Source organism: Mastigoproctus giganteus, chromosome 1 (assembly GCF_048544385.1).
Source record: "Mastigoproctus giganteus isolate SK-2022 chromosome 1, ASM4854438v1, whole genome shotgun sequence".
NCBI classification, from domain to species: domain Eukaryota; kingdom Metazoa; phylum Arthropoda; class Arachnida; order Uropygi; family Thelyphonidae; genus Mastigoproctus; species Mastigoproctus giganteus.
The window spans coordinates 176,385,377-176,401,978 of NC_143575.1; the positions used below are offsets into that span (position 1 = coordinate 176,385,377).

The 16,602-nt window shown below is 38.1% G+C and overlaps 1 protein-coding gene and 1 long non-coding RNA gene across 4 annotated transcripts in view; one reads left to right on the forward strand and one right to left on the reverse strand.

Annotated features, from left to right (window-relative positions):
* The window catches only part of vg (transcription factor vestigial), a 94,350-nt gene extending 90,571 nt beyond the window's left edge, over positions 1 to 3,779 (reverse strand). For both annotated transcript variants that reach the window (XM_090375151.1, XM_090375144.1), the window contains exons 1-2: positions 3,537 to 3,779; positions 2,649 to 2,955 (exon numbers count right to left, since the gene is read on the reverse strand). In XM_090375151.1, coding sequence (XP_090231277.1) covers positions 2,649 to 2,955; positions 3,537 to 3,701 — 472 coding nt within the window. In that variant the 5' untranslated portion in view covers positions 3,702 to 3,779. The remainder of the gene's footprint in view (positions 1 to 2,648; positions 2,956 to 3,536) is intronic.
* A 70-nt stretch (positions 3,780 to 3,849) lies between these two features.
* The window catches only part of LOC150091319 (uncharacterized), a 120,284-nt gene continuing 107,531 nt past the window's right edge, over positions 3,850 to 16,602 (forward strand). For both annotated transcript variants that reach the window (XR_016547543.1, XR_016547544.1), the window contains exon 1: positions 3,850 to 4,199. This is a non-coding gene — a long non-coding RNA (uncharacterized LOC150091319). The remainder of the gene's footprint in view (positions 4,200 to 16,602) is intronic.

Here is a 16,602-nt window from a genome sequence, read left to right on the forward strand (position 1 = left end):
ATTCAATAACAATCACGAAAGAATGGCTCAGTTTTTTCTAATATTAATGTTGGTTAATATCATAAAGATGAAACCCGTTGATTTGTTTAAACAATTTCCGATTCTTAAATAATTTAAACCACACGGCAGTACATATTTTATGACTTAACTCCATTTTTGATTTTATTTTGAAATCTTAACAAATCTGGTATCTCCAATGCGAAAATTTAAATTCAGAATTGATAGTAAAAATATAAGAATATTTTTTAAAGTGATTCATATGAAAAAATTAGGATGCCATAAATTTCAACAACAAATTGAGGCATAATGAATTGAATAAATTTTACAAATATGCGGAACGTATGTCTATTTTTTTTTTTTTCAAAACACATTGTCTGATTTTTTGGATAAAGCCGATGGTGGTATGCATCTTTTCGTTTTCCACTGCTAAATTCCACCTGCTCAATTAAGGTGATATAATGGTTATAGTCAATTGCTGCTAGCCTTAAAATCTGATAAAATGCTTTTCACTTTTGTTTACAAAGTTCTCAGTGATACAAGTGATGATATCGATTTATCTATTTCCTTTTGTTGAAACGAATGAAAATTACTTGGGTATTTCTAGCAATCATCATTAGCATTGTCTTTGTGATAGCACTAACTTTGAAAACGGTTTTTTAATTCGTTTTGATAATCATAATTACAAATTCCCCTAAATGACATAATACTTAAATTTAAAATATTTATGAATTTTGTCATTCCGCAGTCTTAATGGTTTTAATATTCCCTTTAATGTGTCCCATAACAAGAGTATCCGAACAGTCTACTTGTCCAATATTGACTGTTCTTTCAGATGAACTGCGATTCAGATTAGACAGCCGTAACAACGTTTTCATACACAATACTAGTAGGGCATGTATTGTGTATGAAAACTACATTTATCAATAATAAATTACTGATCAATTGCTTAAAGATCTTTCTCTCTGGAGTTTAAGATTAAAAAGAGAACTTAAAGCAAAAAAGAATTCTGAAAGTTCTTTTTTTTCTTTAATAGCATTAGATATTTGAATAGCAATTAAGCGTGATCAAGGTTGAATTCAAAATTGTCTATCCATTGACAAAATGATGTATTTAAAAAAAAAAAGTGATTGCCTAAAATCCAGGAAATCCCTCCCCCTCAAACAAGCATTTTTCAGAACATTGTAGAACTCTGGTTTCAGTCGTTAATAAGACCTCTGAACAGAAAATTAAACGTTAATTGTGAGCAGAAAAGCAAACTAGAAGAATTTTTCTGTAATTCCCTTTTTTTTGATATAATAAATGCCAGTATTGGCATTTAAGCAGTATATCCAAAAAGAAGTGTGGGCAGTAGCGTACTAGGGGGAGCAAATAGCGCCTATAGAAGGGTGACAGGGAAATAAGCTATATAGCAAACACAGTAAAAGCGCCTACTTTGTCACCTTTGCTACCCCTTGAGGAAAAACCCTGGGAACTAAACTGAGTGTAGGCATCAAATATAGGGAATTCTGAATTACGAGTCATATGGCATTGCGTAATCCATTACTATTTGAATGATTATATCATATAAAGCCATTCTCTCATTATCAAATCGGATCTGGATATTTGAAACCCCATTTCCGTGAAAATACAAAAGATGCCTTTCAAGTTTTTAAATTTAATATTTTTCTGATTAATAAAACATTTAAGGGTTTATAAAATTTGTTTTATTATAATAATACTTAAAGGTTCCGATTTTAAGATTGCTTTTGGTGTTCAATTTGCTGTACGATTTGTTTTTCCACTATTCTGATGAAGGATTTCATAATAATGAAAAAGCCTTGTGGTTTACATTAACAGTAATAATTTTAAAACAGCCATAGAACTATAATAAAAAAGGAAGTATCTTTTATCCACTTTCTTAAGGACGATGCAAATAATAGGCTGTCAGTGCAGGTACCAAAGAAACAAATCTTAGGATTCTGATTTCAATACAGAACGAAGATTATTTCCTCCCCCCCCCTCTCAGGTCACAAGCTCAAAATATTAAAGCAGGCATATGCGATCGAAGGATATATTATCGAACTACATTGAGCAACTTTAGCTGCCTAAAATATGCCTCTCAAATCACTCAGCTAGTATCACGCTATTTTAGCACCAGTTTACTCGTAGGTTTTTTGTGTAAAATCGTATCAAGGAGTAATCAGAAACATTCTATCAAAAAAAATTAAAGAATAATCATTGTGATCCACTTATCTAAAGATTATTCAGGATATGAAGTGGTGTTTTATTTCAGATCATTGTAGAAATGAGTTTGTGGTACCTTTATTTTTATTTTCTATTTAAAAGGTCACAAGAGGTCCCTAGCCAAGAAGGGTTCTATTCCAATAATTTATTTATATTAAGGGAGATCTAGCAGTCACTAATAAACGCTCTGTCACCAAAAACATTTGGGATTAACTAAAAATGCTGAAATCACACGCGTTAACTTTATTTCTTTTAGACATAGTCCATTGAGTTTGACTATTCTTGTGTTTTTGATACTTCAGTTTAGATAACTTCTGTTGTATATATTTTGCGCAGACTGCCAAGACAACGCATGTTGTTATACGACTAATGAACAGTTACATTTTGGTAGTCCATTTTTTTGACAAAATATACAAACAACTCACCTTTCATGGGACCTTTCCCCGGCTCGGGACTGTAACTACTGGGTTGACTAAGGGCTCGGGAGAAGTGTTCGTCTACAACTGACGAGATATCCCCTGTATAGTAAGTAAAGACAACACAGTTGGCCGAGATATATTGGGCATCAGCTGCTGCTGCGGGGTTAGATCCGCTACTGGCCTCCTTGTCCTTGGGGCGAACCCCTGGCGACTGACTCGCGACGCCACACTCAACGCCTGTAGTTCCTCTCGTAGCGGCAAAGTCACTGGAGGTATGATCTATAGGCTCGTGCATTTTTGGCCCGCCGAATTTCTGAAATTCATTGGCAAAACGAGAAAGAAAGCAGTCAGTAGCTGGAAGCGCACAGAACAAAAAAAAAAAAAATAACAACAAAAAAATCTGAAAGGGAGACAGAGATACGAAGAAAGAAAGATAAAAAGCTGAGAGAGAAAGCAAAAAAGGGGGAGGGGGGGGCTCAAGTATGTGCATGCAATTGTTTTTCATCATTGAGCAAACATCTAAGCGAAATAACTTCAACCTTAACTCGGGAGCCGAGGCTAGCTACGGTAAGCATGACAAGTATGCCAGCTTCGCCGTATTCCGGTGGCACGAGCTTGCGTCGCAGGCATTTTACGGTCAAGATGCAAGCCGGCGCGCATCGCTCTGCAAATAATGAAATTTTTGAATGAACTCAGGCATCTACGGCACTGTCATCTAAACGCGGTGGGCGTCTGCGGAAGGCGTACCACACATTCCACGGTGGTGACGGTACGGATACGGTCGGCGGTACTAGCGCGAGACAGTGCTTTTAACAGACACACACACACAAGCCAGAAAACATCGGGGCGAAGTTCGCGTAGCTGCTGGTATTTCGTGGGCTTTCGCATACTCACCTTGGGATCCATCGACGGAGGCAGCGGGGCAGCGGCTGACATGGGGATGGTGGCCGCTCCGAAAGTTGCAGTAGCGGTCCCAGATGACGCGGAGGCGGCAGCAGCAGGTCGCTGGTACGGGAAGTACGGAGAGTAAGGTTGATACATTACGTCCGCGCAACTCATGGTGCACCCTCTGTTCTCGCTGGGAGAGATTTCCGCGAGCGTGTTTCCCCACCACTTTTACTCATCATTTCCCCCAGTTTTCCCTCCCTCCCTCCCTCCCCTCCGTCCCCCGCCGGATGATAGATGCACGCCAGGTTGATTCCAAAAGGGGCGGATCTCGTGGCAGTTACGGGGAGCCCGTCACATCTCAACAGCGGCAAGCCCAAAGTCACGCCTCTCCCGGACGTCACGCGAACCGAGCCTACCAATGGCGTGCGGCGAAAGAAAAGTGGTTCTCGAGCGTGAATTCGACCCAATATTGTGTCGATGCTGACAAAAGATTGGCTTGTCTGTTGCTTGACAATAGGCAGCCGATCTCCCGTAGCGGCTGAGGGCAATGGTAAAAAGACAATTATTAATTATTGCGTCGCTTGTTTTATGAGAGGTGCTGATGATGGATGGTTGACTCCTTCTCCCGCACAGCTACCTGTAGAACACAAGGAGCACGTTCGCACTGAGGTAAGTGGTTGGATAGTTTGGTAAACTGAGTACTCTTGCCATGAATGGTTAAGCTTTTAAGAGAGACGTCCTTTTCCTACTCCTGTGCCTCGTCTATTAGCATGCGTGTTTGTGTGCGCGCACTTTGAATATTCAGTTTCTTTTTTTTTTCTTTTTTTTGGAATAACAGCTGTTTGTTCCGTTTGCCAAGAAACATTAGAAGTGAAGAAATCGCTTTTTTCGTCTCTCTCGAAGCCAACGTCGAAATAAACGCGCGGTTAATCTTATTGGATGTCTTTTCTTTTTTTAAGTGCTTGTCGGTCGATGTCTGTGCACTTGATTCCTCCGTATAAATAAATGACAAATATCGAGTTTATACGCCGATAAGGTCACTCAGGGTCGGAGAAGTTTACACGAGCACGGTCAGCGTACCGTGTTCGTGAAGATACGAGAACGCTGTACGCTGATCATAAATATTTGTAATCAGCCTTTGAGGTTAAAAAAATATTAATAAAAACCTATGAGCGCGAGACTAATTATAGCTGTTACTTTTGTCTTGAGAGTATTTGAATTGAATGATTGTGTGACAAAATTATAAAGAGAAATAGCCGCTTCTTACTGTTAAAGAATCCATGGATGATGCACTTTCCGGACATTCTCCAGACCGGAAACAGCTGTTGAGATGATGCAAGCTCTCTTCCCCCTTGGTTCAATCAAGTACAGCATAATACTGTGGCTGTTTCCAGAGCTCATCTGAGATCTGCCTTTTATAGTGAAAAGGCAAATTTCTTAGTTATGCGTACTAGCAAATGTACCCGGTTTAACGAGTAACCTTGAGTTTCACTAAAGGTCATAATAAAAACTTTTTTTTTTTAAGTGGTTGTACATACTGCTGTGGGAAAATGTTTTCTATTTAGTACATCGTCTGATATCCTGGAGGCACTCTGCTACCAGTTGTCTTGGTATCGACTATTCTAAATAAACAGCACTGCCTAACGTAGAAGTATATTGCTCACCCTGACCGGGTTTCGATCCAGTCTAACCAGATCCTTTTTGAGACCCATTGCTGAACAGATCCGCACCATTAAACAAGGACAACTCACTGACAGGATATATCCACAATATGTGAAATACGAGGTGGTGCAGTAAACTAAGCAGATATAATTAGGTTCAGGGCAGATTGTCAAGCTACAAAAGCTATAAAAAGTCGATGTACACGTTGAGTACAGTCTCTCTTTGTACACAGCTTTGAGCAAACTGAGTCTGCTAATTAGTGCATAGATGTCATAAATTTGTTTTATTAATATCCTTCCTTGTGTACTGCCCTCCATAAAAGAACAATGACTAAGCCACTCGTAATCCTTATTTGAGACCCGAACTAAATGCCCCATTGAACCCTTGTTCAGGGGGGGCATTATTTGTACACTAAACTCTGGTAATTTTAGTGCGTAGTGCTTCGAAAAGAAAGCTGTCACCAGAGTTAGAAATGACAGACTTCTGCTTAAATATTGCTTTCTGTGCAGTTCTGATAGTTAATTAACAGCCAAATATCGTCTCGGCAAAGTTCAAAAGTTCTTCGATGCAAAAGACAAATTATTCGGGGAATTAGGACCACGGTGGCCTACGAAAACGCTCATCAAGACCCTTTTTAATGACCATCAACAGCCTTGACCTTCGAATATTTTGATCAATGAAAATAGTTTATGAAGAACCATTAAGGAACTTGACAAGAACCGAACGAAATGAGGTTTTTATGTGAACATAAATCGAACAGGAAGCGTGCTGCGAGAAATTGCTCGTATGGAACTTCCAGATATTTCAATTATTTATCTATTTTCGGCTTTTTATTCCTTCATATTACACTGGCACTTTAAGATTCGGGACGCGCGTATCTTTCACGTCTTTGACGATATTGGGCACTTCAAAAGGAATTAATTTGAAAATATTAATAACTCGGTCAAAGAATTCTGGGTCAAACACTATTTTTTCTTTGGACAGTATAATCTTGTTTTGCGGGCGGTAATTAAGAGATAGAAATGAAAGTGCATTAGATAGTGAAGTTTGGATTGGCTTGAGAAATTAAGACCGTTTTTGCCTACTGTGTGCTTGGGATTGTTGGCACAATACGTCAGCATTGTCGCTTCTCGTCGAGACGAAGAATTGCTGAAGTCCTCTTCAATCGGATCTGTAGTTAGGCAATGCCAAGCGGAAAGATTAGTGTTCTTCAGCTGGCACAATATGCGAATCGGCCCTTGAACGCAAACTTTCGAGGATATATATATATACACGGACGTGAGCGATAGGCTCTACTTCCATTAAATAGCGATTTAAATTTTCGTGCTTGGGATTCAAGTGTGAAATGTAGTCTCGTTTCTGAAGATATCGCAGATCAAGCGTTCCTATGGGGTTAATAACGGGCTGCACCGATATTTATAAAACCCAATGAACTCGGCCCTGGACTACAGTTCATCCGTCTTGGCTTTGCTTTTTGATTCATCACCAGGCAAAGCAGCATAAGTTGCAGCAGAGGTCTGTTGTTATGTGTCAGTAAATGCGCATTCTAACTCGGTTAGAAGATTTTTGAGAGAGGAAAACCTAGCATACCTTACGAAGAAACTCTTCGGACACTTTAGAGCGACTAACTGTAATCCAAAGTGAAAAATATTTCATTAGAAGGAACTTTGAAACGGAACTCTAGTGCAATGGTTCGCCATATTTTTTTCCTTCGCAATCCCCAGTCTAGTCTCTGCCCGAGTCTACGTGAATACCACCAAATATGGCAATATTCTTGCCTGTCTTAAGTCGTTTGACCAATTGTGGCTGACGTGAACTTACACCGAAAAGTTTTGTTTATTATACCAGTTTGTTACAAATTGGTATACTATCAAGCAGATCCCCGTCAATTCAGTATGTTGTTGACAGTTGCGTGAAAGATTTGTTTGAAGTCTATGACAATTCAGTGTATTTTTGCTAAAAATTCCAACATTCGTATCCAATACTGAGGATTGGTTGAGAGTTGGGAGGGCAGATGAAACTATCGATACAGACATCAGAAGTAAAGTAAAAAACATGCTTTGTTTTTACTGTCGAAGACTATAGTACAGTAAGTCTATAATAAGACTGTACTATGACCTTTGTTGGCTTCTTTACACACTTTTTCTAAGCAACTATTTCTATAGTAATTTTGGCCTGTTGATTCTAGGATTCCAATGTGTCCGGGAAGCATCTATCATAACATTAAATACGCAAACTGGATCTCCACTCTCACACAATAGACCTGAATTTTTTAGACGAACTGACCTTTCTCGGAACAACCATAAAATTGGTCATCAGGGTGAGTTGTGCAAAAAAGCACACTACTCCATTGGCTACCAGCTTTTCGACCCAAGGTCGATAAACAAAATTAAACCTAATTAAGAATTATCCTTAATGGACGTCTTGGTAATGTGATGAGCAGATATTACACAAATTACGTGTACAAATACGAATTTTCAATTAGCATACCTGCTACTCGGCTCAATGATTTCTTTGCACTCTGTTCCCTAGAATTACCTTGCAAAAGCCTCCTTGTTTTGAACAAAGAGTGCACTTTCCTTACAGAGGGACGAATCGTTCGTTGACCAGTTTAGACTTAGTGAGATGAATTAGGCCTAAACTGAACCAAAACCAAATCTGTCAAAATATGAAACGCTTGTTAGCGCATATGGTACTGAAATGTTGCTAAAACTCACTTGATGTTTAGTCACGTTTCCAATTGACTACTGTACTTGTCAAATTTACTGCAATCAGTCCAAGACAACCTATTCACACAAACATTCTCTCAAGCAGTTTATTGAAACCTAAACCATAAACATTTTTACCACGAAAAGCGCAGAAATGTATTTAACTCCAGTTTACAGCACGCGCCAACAGCGCGGAGGCCAGAAAGGTCAAAGAACAAGCTCGTTAGAGTGCTCGGAAGTAAAAATTAACTTTTGCCTCTTTTGATTCAGAAGAGATCGTGTGTACAATTTGTGATTCAGAAGAGTTAAAATAAATTTTATACGAGGGCTCTGAGCAAGGGTTCCAAAGTATAATTATAACAAACAAGTAATTGTTCGTGAGAATCGGCTATTGCGATGAGATGGTATTTTTCTATATTCACAGATAGTCCTTGCACTTTAATCCAATTAAAAAACCCAAGTGAATGCCCTTTTGTAATTCGTCGCAATCCTTAGACTGGTTAATCTCTATACAATTTCATATCATCAGCGGAAGTGACGATACTGATCTTGGCTTCTTGTAAACGTAAGTACAGTATACAGGACTCAAGGAGGAACCCTGTGGAACAGAATAAGAATCATTAATCTTCCACGGTATCAGGAAGGCACTTGATAAGAAACAACAGATTGAAGATCTAAATAGATCTTCAATCTGTTGCTTTTATCAAGTGCCTTCCTGATACCGTGCTCTATTGTCAAAAAAGTTGTAACTGTCGACCTACTTACTATAAAATCGCGATTAATATTATTTAAAAGCAGTTATTTGTTTATATACTATATATTCTACAATTTTAGTGAGTGAGCTTGATTTGTGGATTGGTCTATAAGGATTACTTTTATATTTCACTCCGCCTTGCAAGATAGAAGATATATATTGATCTTCAGTTTATTAGGTATATGACTTGTCTTGAAAATAATGTTAATGAAATGTTAACAATGTTCGGTTGACTCTTTTCGATTTTAATTTAATAATCAAAATTACAAAAAATAGACAAAACACCGAAATACTGCGTATCCTCTTGCTAAAATAATACAAGGCCGTTTGAGCTGGTAATTTGCCTGCTAAGACCAGCGTCGTTGGAGATAAGCAACGTATTCTCTCCTCGGAATGGCTAATAAATCAAACCTTTGCGTAGAATTTAAATGCCGTTAAATGAGTGCCGTCTCGAGACGATGTTCCCAGGCCATTGCACAAAGCAAAGACAGGCGTGAAAACGCCAAACATAACACCTTAAAGGCCCTACCTTCTAGGTTCCAATTTATTCTTCCTATTAGCTCTTTCCTTTAACCCCTTTTCTTGATTTTATAAAATCCCTTACTTCAAGGTCATCTGCTTTTTTTGGAACGTATATCTGCACTCTTAAAATTCTTAGAAATTCAATTTATACTCCAAAAATAAGGTCTTGGGATGGAACTTGTGGACAACTCTGAAAAACCTTTGTAATGACATTGTATTGCAACTTCATACAGATTTAGTGAACAAGTTCCACCTGATAGCCGGCTTAATCTCAAAGGCACTCTTGGAAACACCAAGAATGAACTGTATTTGGCAAATCATGGCCTAAATTTCCAATACTCCATAAAACAAAATCACCATGACCAAAATAAACTTTAAACATAATTACTATTTAACACATGAATAAGGAAACGTTTACACCGATGTTTAATGTCCGAAATCAGTTCGGTATCACTCTTAACACGCAGTGTCTTCAGTATACCGAACAAACAATCTGATGGGGCTAGGTCAGGGTTTAGATTGATTGAGGCATTGTGCTCCGCCCCAGCTGTACTATCTTTGACAGTGCCATTGTGCTGGGTTGCGGCCTTGAGTTATCGTGATGAAACGTATTGTTCTGCCGATTCAGTTTGGTTTTCACAGCTCGATTCAGCTGTTCCGGGGTAAGCAATATCTTTCTTTGTTGATGGCTTTTCCACTTTCAAGAAATCGATAAAAATGATACAATTTCGATCCCATAAGACGGTGGCTGAGTTTTGTTGATGATTCGGAAAGTTTTTGGGTTTTTGTTTACAGGTGTGATATCACTGTGCCATTATATGGATTTGTGGGTCATAATGGAAGAGGCATGTTTCATCACATATGACGATTTAAAGCACTCAGGACCGCCAGTACTAAACCTCCAAAAGATCTTCACAGATCTTTCCTCACAGCTAGAAGTTCTCGTGTGAGACATTTAGACACCATCGAAAACAGATTTTTCTCTACGCCAGTCTGTTGATGATTGTCAATCCTTTCCTTTTGATATTTTCGTAGCGTTCATTTGTCTGTTAGTTAATGTGTTCTTCGTTTTCAGTGTCTTCGTTATGGACGTTAGTCGTCCAGCTTTTGGTGTGTGTTGGTCTAAATCACCTTTCCAAAACCGTAGAAGCCACCTCTAGCCATTACTTCGATCAGTTTTCTTGTCCCCATAGACCAGTGCTTCTCCAACTTTTTTGGATCACCGCCCCCCCCAAAAAAGCCCTCGCCAGGACTTTTTTTTAGTCCACCAATATAAAGTGAAGCTAAATAACTGAAGTGAATGCCTCCAAAAACGCAAATGCAGCCCTGCATGTATGTGTGTGAATTATAAAGAAAACTATTTACTGCACTTTATTCCTTTTTCGTAGAAAATTAAACTACATAAATAAAGTCAGTTAGTCACTTAAATTAAGTCACGATATTAATGGAAATAGTTAATTATATTTTAATATTTAATGAGATGGATGAGCTTGATGGAGATTTATTAGCTTATCAATATTAGGTTTAATATCTGTAAGTAGAAGTCGTAAATCGCCACGTTTAACAACATCCAGACAATTTCTTTGTTTTGTCAGCAATTGAGATACAGCACTGAAACCGGTTTCGACTAGATATGATGTTGGAAAAGAAATAAGTAATTTTTTTACAATTCCCCACAATGCAGGATAATGGTCAGGGATTTTCTTTTGTAACCAAAATTCCTGATATGAATTTAGAAATTTGGCTTTAGTTCAACTTCATTTTGTAACTCAATCAATTCTTCTACAAAACGTCCACCATCGTCCTTATTTAAAAAAGGACCCAATCTGGAATTTTCAAATTAAGATCTTCGAACCTTTCCTGCATATCTCTGCGCAACATTTCTAGATGATTACAAAAAGTTCGTAGAGTTTCATTAGCTATTTTTTCTTTATTTCCAACAGATTTGGAAATTGATACAATTCACGTCGTCCTACGTTGCGCATAAAAAGCTTTAATTTTGAAATAAATGCTGAAATTTGAGTTTTCTCCTTAATAAGAGTTACATCTTGTCTTTGTAAATGTAAGTTCATTGAGCTGAATCTAGTAAATAAATCTGCAAGATAAACAATATCAGTTTTCATTTTCTTGAGGTTATTACTAAGGTCGTTGTTCCTATCTTCAAAAAACTCGACAACAGTATCAAAGAGTTCGTAAAATCTGTTGAGACAGTTGCCTTTTGACAGCCACCGAACCTCGGAGTGAAGTAGCAATCGTTCAAAATCTTCACTGTTTTGATCACAAAGCTTTCGAAATATACGATCATTCAAAGGATGTGCTTTAATTTTGTTTATAGCAGTAATAACAGTTCGTAGAGAATTGTGCGGTTGATCACCAAAAGTTTTTTCGCAAATAAATGCTGACGGTGAATGACGCAATGAACAGTATTTGGCACAGCATTTTTTAAATAAGCCATAAAACCCTTGTAACCGCCAATCATTGATGGTGCTCCATCCGTTGCACAAGCAAGTACATTTGTAAGTGGAATTTCTGTCTTTATAGACTCGCCTTTGGTATACGTTTCTAGATATCTTGCAAATAATTCTTTTCATCTTTTATAAAACGTATGCTAGTAGTAAAGATTCGTCACTTGGCAGAGTTGATTCGTCTATTTATTTGTAAGGCAAATTCTGTTCGTAAAATGTTGCATAGGGTATTTTCTGTGTCTTTGGCCATTTCGTCTATCCGTTTCTGAACTGTACCATTGCTAAGTGGAATAGATTTTATTATATTGTGCGGTGATTTATGTAAAACAGTACTGATAACTTTAGAGATTGCAGGCAAAATTAATTCTTCACCAATTGTATGAGGCTTACCAGCTTTTGCAATCAACAGTGAAATATTGTACGAGGACCGCAAGCCATCGTTGTTTTGTTGCGACGCACAAGAAAACATGCTCGATAATGTTGGGTGTTTTTCAAATTTGTCACGTAGCTTTTGAAAGTAAGACAAGTCGTTATTTGCCTTCTCTGAAAGCACCTTATTTAAGTGCTCCAGTAATCTGGAAGGCTTCATAGCCTTCAAGATTACTACGCCTCCTGTCGCCCCCTTTCATGCCTAACGCCCCCAGGAGGCGATATCGCCCACTTTGAGAAGCACTGCCATAGACTGACCAAGTTTTCGATTGTAGATGTGGCCGATCACCCGATTTGAACAGGAACTCTATCGCATACCATTGCTGGAAACGGCTGTCGCTTTGTCCATTCATATCCTTAGATTTAAAAACAATTTATACAAATGATATTAGGGTGTGTTAATGGGTTATTGGCAGTAAAATAATTGGCATCATAAATCCCCACCTTCTTCCTTATTCATGTGCGCGTGTGAGTAATTGTGCATTACTTATTGAAAGGCCATAACATAGTAAGAATTAAGTTTTAAAAGTAAACTTACAATGAAAATATGTGCAGCGACGATACGGTGGTTATTAGGAAATCAATAAAACACTAAAATTGGATATAAAATATTGACTGCTTTTCTATAATCACTTATGACAGTCATAAGAAATATCACACATAAGCAATCCCTCAACAAGATAGTCAGTTGCAGATAGCCCCGTGGAACAATTCCTCTTCAAAGAAAGATCAAAATCATGCTGGTTTATAAGTGCCATTGTTCTTTTAAAGAAAGCGTTCCTGGAAATCTGTAATACTGATCTACCGATGTGGAAGGTAATCTTCTTGTCTGGTAGCCGCCGGCGGTGCATGAAAGTTATGACAGCATAGGAGATGTGGAAGATAGCTTGATCCACAGAAAATATGATACAGCAGCCAAAGGTCCAGGATAGTTCGCCGTGCTCTCAAATGTTGCAGCTTAGAGTAGGGGCATAGATGATGATGATAGAAGATTCTGTGATAGGATTGCGATTAGAGAGATAGTGGATGAATTTTCAATGATTGTTTGCTGTATTCATTTGTAGAGCGAGTTCCATATTGAGCAGCATACTCGAATATGGGAAGGATAGTTTCTTTTAAATAGAAGCACAGAGAACCGAGGATCTTTGAACCTATATGTCTCTTTGATGAAGCCAATTTGTTGTTTTTTTTCCTTGAACAGATTCCAGTGATGTTCATCAAAATCGCATCTGACATAAATGACTCCCAGATATTTGCCACCAAAAAAACCTGGGAATCAGAATGCCACTTATGGAATATTGGTTCACAAGGAGCTTAGCGCTCCTTGCGAATATAAGAGAACAATATTTCTTAGGGTTGGCGTCAAGACCATTTAAGGAAACCCGATCAGGTTACGTGTATATATTTCGTTATTGATAGGTGAGTGAAGTTCACATTACGGGCAAACATCAATATTTTAATACCACCTCTCTACAAAGTGCGGCAGGTCATTGAAAAAAAATCAGGAATAAAGAGGCCCAAAAGCTGATCCATTTCTAATTCCTCTAGAGGGAAAGAACTCTCCTGAGAAATCCTGTCCAATCATTACCCAATGTTTGCGATAGATGTAGCTCATCACACTGGGTAATGGAGGGCCGAGTATTCTATACTAACTTTTTTACTGAGATGATAGCGTGAGACGCTGTCAAATGCCTCAGTAATGTCAATCTGTCCACCTATATCGACAGTATCTAAAACTTGCTGGCAGTTAGTGATAATGAACGATCTCTGGTAAATCCATGGCTGCCTGCACATAAAGTGCTGAAAATAGTCTTTCATAGTGTTGAGGACATAGTATCTTCTGGTGGCTTCTAGGCTATCATCCAACACCACCTAATATTCATGTCATATTTATACAATCTCTGTAAACGGACCTGAAGTGTGAATAATCTTATAAGTGTACGTGTTGTCAAGCCTCTTGGCCATCAGGGAGCAGCCAACCTGGTGCCCGTCAATAGCCACGAGGAGGCGGGCCACTTCTACTGTCTGTGATAAATACACGAAATCCACACTAACAGGAAGTACTGCAATACCAGTGGGTTCTAGCAAAAAAAATAGTCAGTCTGGGGGAAAAAGAATACAGCAGTTGAGTTAAGCAGTCAAAATTAGCGCAGGAAACTATTTCCTCTTAAATACGCATCTTGAATAGTCCTTAAGGGCATCAAATATAACAACTCTGCAAGCACTAGATGCTCGTTACTTCTAGCTAGGTTAGGAATAACTAGTTTTAATTTAACTCTATATTCTTCATATAGAGTGCAAGTCCGCAATGCATGTTAAGCATTAGTAGAAAGTTTTGCAGACTTTCACCATTGCCAACATCATAGACTGTTGTTCGGACAGTAATTTTTGCTTAAATTTAACATTTATTTACACAAATATCACACAGATGAATAAGTAAAATTTTTGTTCCCTAAGTCTCCATTCGGATCTAGTTTTTCGAATAATAGCAGCACTTTTTTTTTTAAATATTTCACATCTGACACGAGCCGAATCTGTTTACCATCTATCAACAGCCCAGGAGGCTGTTGTAATCCAATTTACCATTAAATACCATCACTTTTTTGGAAGAAATTTTCTAGCCTCTAACACCTGCCTTGATCTACGTGGAATGCATATAACCAGATCATCGGCGGCATATAGCCATCAACTTTCTTTTCCAACCACTGATTCAAAACTAAATTCATTCCAAAAGATTGGGCCCAATAGACATCCTTGAGGACACTGTGGTTATCGCTTTGTCATGTCGCAACCCAAAAAACATTTTATTCCTTTTAAATAACTGAAAATCACCTAATACAACAAGTCTGAACATTTCATTATTCCTTAATGAATAACAGGATAATTTCATGCCAAACTCTGTCAAAAGCTCCTTCGAAATCAATTTATTTCTAGATAGCTTGTACGATAGCCTCCCCCCCCCCCCCAAGGATCTGAGTTTCCTACCGTTGGAACAAGATTCTTCCAAGCTCTTAGTTTATGATCAAATATGGCTTTATATATTTTTCCGTTTAAATTTGTACAAGCATCTGTAACTGTAGTTTGATTGGCCATAATTATCAAATGTATACGGTTTCTTTTCCACATTTAACACACACGCAAATTTGTAAGACAAGATCAAGTCCTCAATACATATTCCTCTTATGTCCTATGCCAAAATCTTGACTTAGCATTTGCATCCATTGTAAATATTATGTTATTATTATTAATAATTAACCCTACAACTGTCTCCATATACTCAATTGTCAGATCAATGTCCTGACCAGATGGGCGGTACAAAGAAACTACGTAAAAGGAAATAAGTAGAAACGTGTGCACATTCCAGATAGCACTGTGACATTAAAATTTCTGTTAAATTGTGATAGTTGAATTTCTAGATTTTCATAAGCTGATTTAGGTTTCTCGTTGTTAATACAACATGGAGGGTTTGTCCTTATTTTGGCAATCTGCGTACAGATGCCACTTCCCTCCCTTATGCACAGTGTCCACAAGATGGTGTTTGAGGGTAAGGTGCCACCAGTGGTTTCCCAAAACGGTGCAAACCAAAAGATAGTCCTTTAGTTGGCTGTGAATGATTGTCCATAATTTTCACCAGCAAGCTCCAGAAGAGAGACGGATGAATTTTCTAGCGAGTGCATTGCGCTGCTTTTAAGGACTTGAATAACATCAACTGTCTGAAGTGAGTGGGGGTAGGAGCCTGTCTTAATCGAAAGATTGAACATGCAACGTTATATTTCAGTATTTGCTCCACGGTATAAGCGAAATCTTATCCGGGCCAGCATATACGTCCATTGACAATTTCCGAATGCCAACCGAGATGCTATCAAGTATATCATCCTTAACGATTAGACCTTCATAATTGGAAGCAAGCAACGGAAGCTGTATTCTGTGCACGGAATACGAAGAGATTCGCAAAAAGGTCCGTATCGTAAGCTATAGGCATGGCATCTGTATTTATGACCTTGGTCCCCTGTTGAGAAATAGTTCTTTAACACGTTCCAAAATGGCTTCAAGTCTCCATCAAAGGTGGAACTACGTTGAACCATGAACATACGGAACGTGCTGCATTCTGATCATTTTTTTTAAGGGGTTGCGTCTGTGTTCCTTGAACAATAACATGAGATTTCGTTCTGTCTGTCTGAAATTTTTTCTGCACTGTTCTTTTATATTGGATTTTAGCGATAATATCTGCCGTAAACCAATGAGAAAATCTGTTCCTCTAGTTTTTATTAAGAGGAACAAAGTCCTCTATAATACAAGAGATTGTGTTGATCAGTTATTGCTTCGGCACCATAAGTGGATTTGAAAACAAATCAATTTTATCAAGAAACAAATGAGTTAACTGCCAATTAGCTCTTCCAAAGTTTAGCTTTGTTGAGACATTAGTAGTGCTTTTGGTTTCCAGTCCAAATCCTAGTGGCAACTTAGACTTCAGATCAGTTAAAATAACGGAATTATATCCTACCAAAAGTATAGTTCCACCATCACGTTTG